The sequence below is a fragment of the Piliocolobus tephrosceles genome, chromosome 3, assembly GCF_002776525.5.
Source record: "Piliocolobus tephrosceles isolate RC106 chromosome 3, ASM277652v3, whole genome shotgun sequence".
NCBI lineage: Eukaryota > Metazoa > Chordata > Mammalia > Primates > Cercopithecidae > Piliocolobus > Piliocolobus tephrosceles.
In genome coordinates this window covers 178,825,737-178,840,893 of record NC_045436.1, presented here as the reverse complement: position 1 = coordinate 178,840,893, position 15,157 = coordinate 178,825,737, and the positions used below count along the sequence as shown (strand labels likewise).

Here is a 15,157-nt window from a genome sequence, read left to right as displayed (position 1 = left end):
CTCCCCACCCTGAGCCCAGCGGGGTTCACTATCCACCTCTGTGCCCCAGAGTCCTCCCCACCCTGAGCCCAGAGGTGTTCCAGTCTTTCTGTCCCAGCACTTGGCAGGGGCCAGCAGACGTGAAGCAAATATCGTGAGCACCGTGTTGAGAATGCGGGCTCCCACTTCAGCCAGGCCAGGGTGTGCCCACAACACACAGGCTACGCCCCTCCCTGCAAGTCCCCAGCATAGGCAGGTGACACTCCTCCCTCCTCCAGAGGCCCATAAAGACCCAGCCTATGCCAGACGTGCTCAGCAAGATGCTCCCAGCTCCTAAGGCGCTCTTGGGGCAACCTGTACCCCAGAAGTGAAGAGCCAGAGATGACCCAAGTGCAAGAGGCAGTGGAAAAGGAAACCTCCCAACACTCACTCCCTTTGAACCGTTCCTTTAAGGTAGAAACTCGAGGCAATGACAGGATCTCCAAGGATCATTAAACACCATATCAGAAGTGCTAACTGGAACGTGGAATGCAGTCCCTGCTGCTTCTGCTAGCTCGAGATTGTTTATTATAAAGCCCACTCACCCCTCTAGCTAATTCTGCCACTGGACGGCAATAGGAAGTATTTTCAGAAGTGAAATGACCTAAAGTCAGTCCTCCTACAAAATGTAGATCTTTGACAGTTGAAACACTGAAAACTCCGTAGGAAGACGAGACAGCTGAGGGCCCCTGCTCTGACCGCGTGCCTCATCGTGGGGAGTGGCAAGTCACAACTAAAGAAGGGCCAGGAAGGCGGTGTTGGCAGGAAAGCGAATCCTCAGCCCTGACTCCTCACGAGCTACCGGTTAGGCAGTGTACAGCGTACACCGGAGGAGGGACAGGCACCCGACTTTAAGCCCAGGAAGGCGACCCTCAGGCACAGACACACTCTTTGACCCAGGAACACTGAGCCGGGCATGGGGCCAGGCACTGGGAACACAGAGATCACTCCTGAAGCTTTACCACAGGGACAGCAACCAACAGTGGGCACCCTCGGAGTGTGGGTGGAGCTGGGGCGGTGGGAAGCAGGCTTGGTTTGCAGGCAGTGTGGCAGGACAGGAGATTTTTCTGACCCCAGGTGTAGCCATTTTAATGTACCCACTAAGCCCACCCAGGAGGCTGAGCTGGCCACACCCGAAGGCCCTGCAGTCCCTGCCACGAGCAGGAGGAAGGCTCTCTTGCTCAGGCAGTTAGCTGCTGAGCCCTGGAACTTAGCATGCTTTATACCCCCCAGGCACAGTGCAGCCCCACAATGTGGAGGCAGGCCCGGCTGTGATGGGTGTGGACGTGGCTCTGGGAAAGGTGGCCTGATGCAGCAGAAAAAGCAAAGGCCCAAGGGCAGACCGACCTGGCCCTCACACCACGGCTGTGACATTGAGAAGTGGGTCTCAGTGACTTCTTCTGCGCCCAGAAATAGGTACACCTGCTCCTGAACACTGAAGACCACAGTGACCAGTGCTTCTGAAATGGCAGCTTCTAGGACAGGTCCTATGTAAAGTCTGTTCTTCCCCTTTGCTTCCTCCCCACTGCCCACCCTATTCCTGATCTGACCTTTCACCTAACTGCAAGCACCCAACAAGGAGCCTGAATCACTGCGGACCACCAATAAATGCTGACTCAGGGAATAAATCATGAATACATGGCTTTCCTGTGCTTAGCTCAACTTAAATATTTACTAAGGCCTTTCTATATGCCTAACCTTGTACTGGAACTGCAAATACAGACTGTATCCTAGCTGGTGCTTATCCTAGAACACAGTCAGCACTTTCAGAATAAGGCCTGTGGAGGCTTCATCAAAGCACAGTGGACAGCATTCACAACCAGCTCACAGCACAAAGGCCTCAGCAGTGAAGAACCCTTACCATTTCCTTTTCACTCTGCCTCACTGCTCATTAGACAGTCCAGCCCGTGTTCGACACTCAACACGATGGTCTTGTCTCTGGAACCGGAACTATGGGACCCATCTTACGGGTGACACTGCCTTACACAAACCCCCTTAGAAAGGACTCTAAGGGAAAGTGCACAGCTCTAGAGCCAGGTAGACCTGAGTCTGAACTCCAGCTCTGCATTTGGCTGGCATCAGGACCTTGGCCAAGGCACTCTGCCTCTCTGAGCCTGTTGTATTTGTTTTTTGTTTTGGAGAGAGAGGCTCACTCTGTCGTCCAGGCTGAAGTGCAGTGGTGTGATCTCGGTTCACTGCAACCTCTGCCTCCTGGGTTGAAATCCAATTCTTGTGCCTCCGCCTCCTGAGTAGCTGGGATTATAGGCACGTGCCACCATGCCCGGCCAACTACTGTATTTTAGTAGAGATGGGGTTTCGCCCTGTTGGTCAGGCTGGTCTTGAACTCCTGAAGTCAAGTGATCTGCCCACCTCAGCCTCCCAAAGTGCTGGGATTACAGACATGAGCCAGTGCACCCGGCCCTGAGCCTCAGTTTTTTTCATCTATGAAACACAAGTGTTACACTGCGCTTGGAGAGGTTGTTCCAAGGGTTCAATGATAGCATGTGTGAGAAGCACTCGAGTCAATAAATGCGGGCGCCCTTTGTCTTTGCCCCTACATGGATTACAACCATCTTCAGGCTGGGACAGAAGCAGACAGCAATATTCTCCAGGCCTGTACTTTTCACACTGCCAGGCATGACCCAGCCAACAGCCAGTGGATTGTGGAGGCAACGAAAGCAGATTATCCCTAGCATTTTCTGGAATAAACAGAACAGAGTACAGTATTTCAGAAGGCTTCACACAGGCAGGGTTAGGTACTGGGTCATGAAACCACTGTTCCCAGCACATATACGTGTTAAGTTTCTGCACACATTGGGTCACAATTTAAAACGCATTTCTTTTTGCGAGTAAAGGTGGGAAAACTTTGAAAGACACTCCTGACTTTCAGCCTAGAATCCTAAGAAGCTAATCAGAAGCCCTAAAACAGATTAAGGGAGAAGCTGAAGGCTCAGGTCCTGCCTGGATGCTCTCCCGTCCTCCAGTACCACAGGCTCTGGACAGGAGTCTGAGGGGCAGGGCTCACAGTCAAATGAACACGGTGGGGCGGCCTGTGCAGGAGCTTTGTGTTTACAGGTGTGAAGAAAATCACCATTTGCTGAATAAAGGTGCCCTTTGAAGCAGACCCTCAACACTTCTATCCAGCACAGCCAGGCAGGCCAGCCCAGCATCCCTGCCAGGGCTGCTCACGGCCCCACGTTCCCTGTCCTCAGTCACCAGCGCCTTGTGGCGTCAGCTACAAGATTCAACCTCCAAACCCCTCGGCCTTCATGGCAAAGGTCAGCAGAGTGAGAACCGTCCAGGGTTTAGGACGGAAGCAACACACCAAGAATCCCAAAGGCCTACTCTTAATGGCACAGACAAGTCTGCTTCAGCTCAGGGGTCAGCTTCCTTTCAAACGATACTTGAATTTTTACCTTCCCTTCTGCTGAAGAAAGTGGGCAACGACAAAACCAGACCAGCCAGCTCTCCGTCCACAGTGGCTGTACATTTACCGTACGATTTAGCGGAACACGCCTTTCTGGTCGAACAGTACCTTCTTTGCCTCTGTGGACCCCTTCTGAGTCGGGTGGCGACACACGGTCACCTGGCAGCACCGTGTGGGGTAAATCCCCGCCGTCTCCAGATAAGGAACCGGGAGCTCAGAAGGGCTTCACAGCCATCCCCACGGCCACAAGGCAATAATGGGAGAAGCTAGGTTTGGGCTGGGGCTGCTGGATCCCGGAGGCACCCTCTTCCCACCGCGTGACCTGAGAGGCTGCTCCCTTCCATGCACAGGTCTCCCAGCCCTCTTACCTGGCCCTCAAACACGGTGCTCTCCGGGCTAACAGCCACACTCCATCCTCAGCAGCCCCTTTCACCACGGCATGAAGACCTGCCTGGCCTACTGCTGCTGCGTAGACCTCTCAGAATCCTCATATCTGTCTGTCTCAGGATGCCTCTACTTACACGTCCCACAGGCACCTCAAAATCACCCGTCTGAAGACAAATCCGCTAACTGCCCTGGCCAAATCTTCTCCCTTTGTCTTTGGTTTCAGCTGAAGGCAGCGGCAAACCCCTTTCCCAACCCGCAGTCAGGAACTGACCAGGTTCTCGACATACCCACAATATTTCCATGGGGCCTTCTCTCCACCTACTTTGGCTTTTTCCCCGTTAATTTGTCTCTCTGTTCCCAGACTCTCCTGCCTCCCAGGTAACTTAAAACTCACAGCTGGATGTGCCCCACCCTCATCATAAGCAGCAGCCTCTGCCACTCCCCCGGCCCTGCAATCCTGCCCAAGCTCCAGAGCTCAGGTCTAAGAGCCACCGTGACCTGGCCTCCCAATCTCATCGCCTGCGGTCCTCTGCCCTTTACTTTCAGCCTCTACCCCACTGGACCTGGCTAGTGCCCGCGGACTCTGGAATGGCACATGCGCTGGTCACCTTCGGTCCGTGTACTCCGACCCCTGCACTGGGTCCGGGACCTCCTGCCTTGCAAGACAGCACTCATCTCACGTGGACAGTGCCCACGGACACACGTGTCTCCCACAAGCCACGAGCTCCTGACAGGCAAGCACTGGCCTTGCTCCTCAGGCCACCTCTATACCTGGCAAGAGCCTGCACAGACCTGGTGTTTGGTCCTTTTAAGGAATGGACAGCACTCTGGAAACAAACAGGCCCAAGACACCATCTCTCCCCTTGAGGGAATTCAGGAGGGCCAGGCGGAGGCACTGATGGAAACAAAACTCAGGGGCAGGGACATGAGGAAAGGCTGGAGAGCAGGACATGAGGACTCAGCCGGGCCGTGAAGAAGTGGGCAGAGAAGAGAGTGAAGAACAGGCAAGGGCTGAGAAATGCTGTGAAAACACAGGGAAAAGCCAGTCTTACCAATCAATTAGGTAGATATCTGGAGTTAGGTTGTTCTTCTTGAAATGGGCAAACAATTTCGGCAAATTTTCTTCAAAGAATACCTCAAATGCAGCAAAATAAGTCAACATCTAGGGAGATAATATGAAATTTACTCAGAAACTATCTGCACAAGTTTCCAGTTTACAAAAAAAGTCAATATATGTATATCTTTAGATTCTAACAATTACCTTCTTACGTAACTACTAATACATTTTGAATGGCAACTTACTGCAGGTACTACACAAATTATAAACAAGCACTATTTCTAATCTTCACAACAACATCAATGGCTACACTTCATCTTCTTCAATTCATAGAAAAGGGAACTGAAACCCAAAGCAGTTACAGAACTTGCCAAATAAGGGCACAGGCTTCGTTCATGGTAAAACTGGGAATGAATTTATGCCTGCCCTGCTGCAAAGGTGGAGCCTGTACAGACTCACTCCATCCTAAAAACCAGGAATGTATGAACTGTGGAAAAGGTGGAGCCTGTACAGACTCACTCCATCCTAAAACCAGGAATGTATGAACTGTGGAAAAGTATCTGGAAAAGCACGCATGCCTCGTCCAACCCCTAGCACTTGCAGGGGGCTACACGACTCATGTCTGAGTCAAGGGTAGCACCGCTCCAGCGGACAGACGCACACCTTTGAATGCAACGAGGGAGAAACGCTACAGGGAAAGGAGGAAAGGAGGGCGTTACAGTCCATAGTTTATGGAACTTGCTTTTCAACGGTTGAGTTTTTTAAGGAAACGAAACATACAAAGCTGGGAAGCAGTGCTGAGAGCAGAAAGAACTCCGACTGGACTGGGAGCAGCACCCGTCTGATGGTGGCCCAGTTCTGCTCCAGTGCTCGCCAGCTGGGCGCCTGGGGGCAGATCACAACTCTGGTGTCTGCGTATCTGAAGGAGGGGCTGTACTGTAGACGGTGGATCCCAAAAGGGAGTGGTTTTGCCTCTAAGGGAACACTGGTCAATGTCTAGAGATACTTCTGGTCGTCACAACCGGGGGCAGGTGCTGCTGGCACAGGGATGTGGAGGCCGGGAAGCTGCTCAGCATCCTCCAGCGCACAGGACATCCCCCGGCAGAGTCACACAGCCCTAAGCTCAGCGGCGCTGCCAGGGAGAAAACCTGCTGCTGTCATGAGGATCCCACTCAACACTACGACTCCATGGTTTCTCCTTAAAAATACAAGCCACGATTCCTAAGCACAATTTCTATCACGTTTCCAAAGAGAAAGCTGGGGTCTTATCTTCAAAATCAGCAGAAATTTAGATGGGAATCATTTATTTATAAAAAGATAAAATTAAATTTACATGCGGGAATTATTTCCAGGAATTAGTATCACAAGCAACATAAGGCCAATATATACTGTGTCAATGAGTTATTTCAAGAGTAAGAACGCTTCCTCAAGATTTATTTTCCATTTCTGACCATTACTTTTCGTGGAAAGGTAAGTTTTTACCTGATTATGAAAGTCATACCTGTAAACACTCACTGTAGAAAACTTAGGAAACACATAAACACTATTAATCTATCATTCAACAATCCATAAACACTAGGAATTTTGTGGCCTATTTCCTTCTATTGTCAAATACAATAGTCACTATAGTTTATGTTTTCTCTTACATACACTGAAGAAATTAACATCTTGAACACTTTCTCACAATGCAGTTCTTTGCGAGCATCACTACTGATCACTTACCAAATTTAATTGACCATTCTGCATTCTCCTAACCCTATTTTCAGCGGTCCTCACCTTTACAATTGTAGATAAGTGTGTCATGACTATCTTTGTGCATAATGCTTTGTCCACATTTATGACTTTCTTAGAAGTGATTCTTATGAGCAGAACTGCACACCAATGCTATTTACAGCTATTGATACTTAATACCAAGTTGTCTTTCAAAAGGACTCTGCCAATTTATAGTTCCAGTAACAGCTACCAAATTTACCAACAGCTTCTAAATACTTTATGTATGTACTATCTGAGCAAGACATACTCAGTAAACCTTAAGATATCAAGGAAGAAATACTCTCTAGATGATCTAAACTATTAGATCATTTTAGTCTTGAAGTACTGGTAATAATTATCAGCAAATCAAGACAATGATGGACAGGCGTGGTGGCTCACGCCTGTAATCCCAGCACTTTGGGAGGCCGAGGCGGATGGATCACTTGAGGTCAGGAGTTCAAGACCAGCCTGGCCAACATGGCAAAACCCTATCTCTACTAAAAATACACAAAATTAGCTGGGCATGGTGGCAGACACCTGTAATCCCAGCTACTAGGGAGGTTGAGACATGAGAATCGCTTGAACCCAGAAAGCAGAGGATGCAGTGAACTGAGATTGCACCACTGAACTCCAGCCTGGGCGACAGAGCAAGACTCTGTCAAAAAAAAAAAAAAAAAAAAGCTGATGGGCTTGTTAAATTGGTGACGTCTACGCTACAGAAAGAACAAAGGCTTAGGAACCAGAATGGATTCACATCTCAGCTCCTCCATTTACCAAATGCATGCCTTGAAAGAGTCCCTTCACTCTGAGCTTCATCTCCGCACCTGAATGGTGCAGAGGGCTTATCTGGGAGGCACGTAAGCCCGACCCCACACTGTCACCACCTCCCACTTATGCAGTGTCATAAAGACTAGAACACTCCACTAAACAAATGGCTGCCTTTCAAACACTAAAGGAGTATGGTCTTCAACGTGTCTCCTTTCTCCCGAGTGTGGGTATGCTTCACAAAGCAGGGTGATGATGAGCAGCAACACAGCTCGGTTACAACGTGTTCTACCTCACAGGTCCAAACGTGGGCACTGCCAGCAAGCTGTGACTTTATGACACCAAGTATGTGTGCTTAAGCAGGAGCCACACTTCTTCCTTCATTAAAAGAATACATTTTCCAAAATCCAGGTACTGTTTTTCTGAGAGAACGTATTAAGAAACCCAGACATATGGTTACTAACCATGTCTTTTTAAGCTTCCATGCAATACACTGCTCGAAATCACCCTCCACCTTGCAGTGCTGCTTACTCTAAACATCTCTCCACGGAGGGAAAATATATTCTGTTTTTCCACTGAAAACGCAGACGAGTAAGCAACTCTTGACATTTAAACACACAGTACCCAGGGCCCGAACACAGAGGATACTCACAAGGCCATGGTCCACTCTGAAAAACGCCATTTGACAGGGTTTATTCAAAAGGTTAGAAAAAGCAATAAAGGCATCTGCAGTATCTAAGTTCAAGATCAACACTGCTGCTATGAAGGACATGCCCTGGACCTAAGAAAGGAAAGGCACGTTAAAATCACAGTGGCCACAGGGTCACCGCAGCACGCTCACTTTAGCAAAAACAAACCTACCGCCCTCATACTAGAAGGGTCCCCAGAGCCGCCCCACTCCACCGGCACCCAGCGCTGAACTGCCCTCACTCAGAACCACCACTCTGCCACCCCAGCCACCTGGCCTGCTCTCCTGCAGTCCCCACCCTTGCTCCTATCCCCCAAATGGAAAACCCTAAACCAGCCCTCTTAGGCCCACAGCATCTGAAATACTGCCCTTTCCTGTGTCCAGTGTCCCGCTGCTGTACACACGTGTATCTATCTCAATAAGCTTAAGACCAAACCATGCGTGCGCACACACATCCGCGAAGCCACAGAAGTATCAGCAGTGTTTTAATGGTTGCTGCTTTTAACATGGTTAAGTCTTCTTTGATTTAATGTTGGGAAAAAGTCACATGCCAAAAATAAAAATTGCATTCGATTAAAATGTGATTAATGCCCCAGAGCAGCCATGACAGCTCAATTTCTTTAAGAGGAAACTGAGTCAACTCACTTACCACAAGACTTTTCATACTCCTCGGCAAAAACGAAGGCACTGGGTTGACATTTGCAGCTAACATGCGCTGGACAGTATCTGACTTCCCTTTTAGATAATAATATTATAAAATACTGAGAAACTTCACTTACATAACCCACATCTGGTCGGTAACAAGTATAAGCGCCCAAAATACTGTGCAACATGTCATGATATGGACCACCCTAAAAGGATCAACACAGCAAAAACAACACATGCATAAGGATTGTTAGTGCTCACAAGAACATCTGATACTACTACTGCTGCCACTGCCACTCCTGCTATTTTCAGCATTATGAAATATGCCAAGCATGATGCCAGCAGCTCTATATGCATATGGAATTTAACAAATCACCCATTCACAGCTAGGGAAGTCTGCAGCTCACGCTATGAAACTGCACTGAAAAGAAGCTGGAGGGCCAGGCAGGAGCACCACCCCAGACAAATATCCTTTATTTGGCTCCTGCTGTATAACTGTGTTCCCTTTCCAAGTCCACCAGGAGAGCCAGGTATCCGGGGACTCTTCAAAGCAGGTGACTGCTCAGTGTCACTCAGGTCGTCTCCCACTGTGCCCCACATCCTGACTATCCTTTCTGCCTCTCTTCCCAGGCTTATCACTCTCCTTGTTTCTGTTGGTTTTCTGAATGGCAAGTTGAGGAAATACTCTCTTCTAAGTCCTGGTGGCTACCATTTTGTTTAAACATTCTCCCAGCTCTTCCACCCCTCTAACATTTCCACTTGCTCTTATAACTGCTTCCAAAAATTAAAGTGCTGGAATTTTTTTCCCAATGGAGCACATAAGAAAGAGCAGAGATGCCTCATGCTGAAGTTAGCATGTAAGAAGATACTACAAAAGGACAGGTTCAGTGCCAAACACTTACGGTCTATGTCTACCAGGTACCTACATTTAACACAAGGAATAAAAATCACACATGGTGAGAGATAAGAAGTCACTCCACAGGTGACCACAGGTGGCTTACAAAAGAATGCCATGGCCCAGACCACCATATTCTAGCATGTGAAAAGAGCTAAGTAAAAGAAGAGACAGTTCCAAATCACAGAGGAACAAAAGGAAAAATAGCAATGAGAGGGTGAAAATGACAACATCCAGGGCTAGGGTGGCAGTGAGGGTCTGCAGTGGCACCAAATGCCAGTCTAAGGACCAGTGTGACTATAACAAAGTTTTATCCAGGCCAAGGCTAAATAAGAAAATAAGAGCATCACACTGAACTTCTCTTTTTTTTGTTTTTTTTTTTTTTTTGAGACGGAGTCTCGCTCTGTCGCCCAGGCTGGAGTGCAGTGGCCGGATCTCAGCTCACTGCAAGCTCCGCCTCCCGGGTTTACGCCATTCTCCTGCCTCAGCCTCCAGAGTAGCTGGGACTACAGGCGCCCGCCACCTCGCCCGGCTAGCTTTTTGTATTTTTTAGTAGAGACGGGGTTTCACCGTGTTAGCCAGGATGGTCTCGATCTCCTGACCTCGTGACCCGCCCGTCTCGGCCTCCCAAAGTGCTGGGATTACAGGCTTGAGCCACCGCGCTCGGCCTGAACTTCTCTTAAAGCTAAATGTTTTTAACTTCAAAGGTTTTCTACCGTTGTAATTTCAATCCTTCCATCTCACTTCGGTGCTAAACGTCATTTCTTAAATGAAAAAAATGATGCAGCTGGGCGCCGTGGCTCACGCCTAAGTATTTCCAGCACTTTGGGAGGCCGAGGTGGGCTGATCACGAGGTCAGGAGTTCGAGACCAGCCTGGCCAATATGGTGAAACCCCTTCTCTCCCCAAAATACAAAAATTGGCCAGGCATGGTGGTGGGCAACCTGTAATCCCAGCTACTTGGGAGGCTGAGGCAAAAGAATCGCTTGAACCCAGGAGGTGGAGGTTGCAGTGAACCGAGATCGTGCCACTCCACCCCAGCCTGGGCAACGAGCGAAACTCCGTCTCAAAAAAGAAAAAATAATAAATGACCTTAACTGCTTTTGGACATCTCAGTTCCCCCACTCTTCCCCTCAACTGTTCTTTGCTTTCTTTTTAGCAAACTCAATCTCTGCTCATTAGAAAGGTTACTAAGCTACTTTCTACCAGGGCTGAGAGGTCCCTACATTGGACCTGGAAAGAGACTTCTTTGGCCTCTACCCACCACCTCTTCCATCACACACTTCTGCAGCCACCTGGCAGGATATGGCTCTTTGACCTCTGGTTGGATTTAGTTCTTTTAGTTTCAAATTACGTTCAAAGAGATTTAATAACAACAAGCCAAGTACTGTCAACGGCCCTGTTAGGCTGGTATGATCATCCTATATTACAGATGAACAAACCAAGGCTCAAAAAGATGGATCTGCCCAAAGCTAGTGAGAAGGCATTCTGTGATTAAAGCCCAAATTGTTTGAAATCAAAGGTGAAACTCCTTTCTAGAAAGCCGCCTCTCCTGGACAGCCTGGTAAGGGGGCACGTGAACCGTGGGTGGAGGGTGGGGAAGGGCCTTTTGGGCTGGGGGGAAGAAAGCCTTTTCCCTCTAAGAGCAAGAAACAGGAGCAGCTCCAAGAGAGCGACGCAGGGGCTGCAAAGCAGGGAGTGCACTGAGGCCTATGGAGACGAAGTGGGGGAAAAGGGCAGAGAAGCTAAAATCTGCCCTGTGGGAGAAGCAGGGTTCCAGGAAACAGGCTCTCAGCTAAGTCAACCGCCTACTGCAAGCCAGTGGGGTGCCCATCAGGCTCACGCACCAGACACCAGGACCAAGGCTGCTGGTAGCTTTGTAGATTCCCTCTCTTTCCTCTTCTGAAAAAATTTCTGAAGACCCACATGGAAATCCACAAAGATGAGAACCTGACTGAGTAAAGGCAGTGAGAACAGATGAGGGACAGGTGCAGAGGTATTCTGCAAGAACTGCCCCCCTGCCGCAAAAACCCGTTACAGATAAGAAAGGGGTCAAAAGACCCCCAGATCAATGTCTGCTGGCTCAAAGAATAGAAGGTCTCTAAAGAGTTCAGCTCAGATAACCCCACAACCTACTGCTGGCAGCCCTGTCCTGCGCTCAGATGCCCACAAGGAGGTTCTGCTCTGCTCTTCCTGCCGCCCAAGGAGCCTGTCCTATCTCCCACAGCCGGCTTCTGTCCCTCAGCTGTACCGTTCTCCTGGTCCACCTGCTCAGAAATCTGTCACCCTGGCTTGGTCACCCACCTTGGTTGCCAGGGATTTCCCTTTCTCACACGGGCTCACTGCACTGGGCTCATCTGAGCCGAAGCCCATCACACCGCCATGGCCTTGCTGAGCGCAGACTGCTACACACAGTCCTGAGAACAGAGGAGTGTCCAGGAAAGTGCCAGCAGACAGAGCCAGAGCCACCCATGGCGACCCTCTCAGACCAGAGGGCCCTGAGACACGTATCTCAAGAGGAAGACAGAATCATCTTTTGGAGCACAAGTATGGACATAGTAAATATTTGTTGGAAAGGATCAGTTACTGATTTTTAAAAGTCTAAATGTATTTAACAGTAACATCCACCCTACCTCCTAACACCCACAAAAACCCAAGTACCTTTCAAACTTGACAACAAATATACGCAGTTCAGCATCTATGAATTTTAGACAAAACATACTTGAAAGCAACAAGTCACCACCTACTTACTTGCTGGAAAATGCAGAGATTAGGAAACGTTCTAGAAATGTCCAGTTTAATAAGCTCCAGACTGGCTTCTCTGTCTGCTGCTGAAAAACCAGCATCTGTCAAAAGATGCCAAAAATCATTACATTCCTCAAGGGCACGAATGTAGGACAATTAATTATGAGCCTCTGAAGTTTTACAAGAACGAAAGACGCAAAAAAGTTCTTCAGAAACACACTGACGTAATCACATCTTGACTCACAGTGCAGCTTCAGAGTATTTAACAGATTGCAGGGTTTCTTAGAGAACATAGCACCAGCTAGTTCTAGATTAGATATCAGATATTCATTAGGTATTTTCTAGCATCTGATATCAAAATCTGACGTAATACCTCTCACCAATAACAATCAGTGGAAAGCAAGGACAAGTAGGAGAATAAACACAAAGAAACTCCAAGCATAAATACATGCGCACACACACGTCACACATCTTTAACATCTTCAGTGTAAACTCACTAGATGTAGAAACGATTGCGGTATTACACTCGTTTGATATTTCTTTTTTCTTTTATCTTTTTGTAGAGACAGGGTCTTTCTTTGTTGCCCAGGCTGGTTTTGAACTCCTGACCTTAAGTGATTTGCCCACCTCAGCCTCCCAAAGTGCTAGGATTATAGGCACGAGTCACTGTGCCCAGCCAGTGTATAATATTTCTAACAAGTAATCATAAATAATTTGCTTTATGCTTTTTTGAATTCCAATACCAAATAGACTGTAAAAATGATCAGTAAAATCATGTACTTCATAACCAACAGAATAACCAACAGAAGTAATCATTCTTGTGGGTTATGGAAAATGCTAAAGGCATAATCTAGCAAACATGCAGTGTTCTCGTCTCTGGAATTCTGAGCTCCTCTATAAGACAGTATTCAACTAATCCCAGACACCAGGCTACTGGAAGTCACGTGAAAAACTTTAAAAGGAGTGACACTGGTTATGACCGGCCCTCCTGCATGTTAGGACACAAACACCTCTCAGGAACTGGAATGTTCTAATTCTTTCTTTCTTTCTTTCTTTTTTTTTTTTTTTTCTAAGAGGGAGTCTTGCTCTGTCACCCAGGCTGGACTGCAGTGGTGAGATCTTGGCTCACTGCAACCTCCACCTCCAGGGTTCAAGCGATTCTCCTGCCTCAGCCTCCCGAGTAGCTGGGATTACAGGTGCACACCACCAAGCCCAGCTAATTTTTGTTTTCTCTTGAGACAGAGTCTCACTCTTATCACCCAGGCTGGAATGCAGTGGCACGTTCTTGGCTCACTGCAACCTCCACCTCCCGGGTTCAAGTGATTCTCCTGCCTCAGCCTCCAGAGTAGCTGGAATTACAGGCACCCACCACCATGCCTGGCTAATTTTTATATTTTTAGTAGAAATGGGGTCTCGCCATGTTGACCAGGCTGGTCTTGAACTCCTGACCTCGTGATCCACCCACCTCAGCCTCCCAAAGTGTTGGGATTACAGGTATGAGCCCTTGCACCCAGCCTAATTTTTGTATTTTTAGTACAGACGGGGTTTCGCCATGTTGGCCAGGCTGGTCTCGAACTCCTGACCTCAGGTGATCCATCCACCTTGGCCTCCCAAAGTGCTGGGATTACAGGCCTGAGCCACCACACTCGGCCAATTTCTTATAAAAGTTTTTTACCTTTAATTTTTGCTTAAAAAAAAAAAGAACCCTTTTCTCATGGAGCTTTTTATGAATCCACATCAATCTCAACCGTAGTTAGGTCAACTTTCTTCACTGTGTAATAAAGAATGACAAACGTAATTGACCACAGCAGCCCGCTGGTTTTAGAAGAGATTCTACCTTCATTCTCCACTTCAGAGCCTCCCGTGCTAAAGGACCGCCACCTCTCCTTTGCTCGGGCAAGACAGATGTCAAAGAGCTCTGGAAGAAAAGCCTCTGGGTAAGTGTCATGTGCACGTGAGTATTGTTCATCAAAACACCACAGAACACAGTATTATTTCCTTCAAATACTTAAGTTCAACTATAATAGGCTTAATGCACACTTCACAGGCTACTTCAACAATTCCCCTCGACGTGGCCTGAAAGTAATTTTATTGTTTAAAGACACAGCCTTAAACAGAGAAAGATTACACACATCACCACTGTTTACTTCTATGACACAACCCAACCACAAAACTGCCTTGTTTTGGTCTTTGTGACTTGTCTACTGCGTCTCCCAGACCGCAAGATCCCTGGGGCAAGACGGTGAGGCTCTCTCCCTCCCTCTGTATCCAAAACACACAGCACTGGAACTGACACAGAGCAACCCAGTCAATGAATGTCTCACTGACCGAGGGAGGGAAGGAGGGACCAGCAGAGAATCATCGGGTTTCAGGTAAGGACATGATGCAATTGCCCCCACCTGGCACAGGCCTCCTCGTCTTGCTGCCTGGCAGTGGAGCAGGGGTGGGGGAGATCCCAGGAATACACAGAAGCTGCAAAACACAGGACTCTTGCTGGCAGAGAAGGCTCATGACAGCCTCCAAATCACCATATTCACAACTTATTTTTGTGACAGCCTCTTTGGGTGGTTTGGTAATAGTTAAACAAGGCAACTTCACTAGCATACACAGACCTCCATGGGCATATCCATGCCCCATTCTTCTTTCAAGGACAAGTGTGCAGGCTGAACCCACAGAGCTCCTTCTCAGCACCCTGTTCCCCGCCACAGCCCAGTCTCAGTCTCAGCTGCTTCCTGGTTGTCCGGCTTTTTCTTTTTTTTTCCGAGATGGAGTCTTGCTC

The 15,157-nt window shown here is 48.3% G+C and overlaps 1 protein-coding gene across 6 annotated transcripts in view; it reads right to left on the bottom strand.

The window, feature by feature from the left end:
* The window catches only part of TBC1D14 (TBC1 domain family member 14), a 114,012-nt gene that overhangs the window by 5,832 nt on the left and 93,023 nt on the right, over positions 1–15,157 (bottom strand). For 3 of the 6 annotated variants that reach the window (XM_026455648.2, XM_026455647.2, XM_026455651.2), the window contains 5 exons: positions 14,216–14,296; positions 12,385–12,479; positions 8,874–8,945; positions 8,059–8,187; positions 4,885–4,994 (listed from right to left, as the gene is read on the bottom strand). In XM_026455648.2, the coding sequence (XP_026311433.1) occupies positions 4,885–4,994; positions 8,059–8,187; positions 8,874–8,945; positions 12,385–12,479; positions 14,216–14,296 (487 nt within the window). Of the gene's footprint in view, positions 1–4,884; positions 4,995–8,058; positions 8,188–8,743; positions 8,946–12,384; positions 12,480–14,215; positions 14,297–15,157 lie in introns of all 6 variants that reach the window. The other 3 variants (XR_003309685.1, XM_026455649.2, XM_026455650.2) reach the window with 3 other exon arrangements.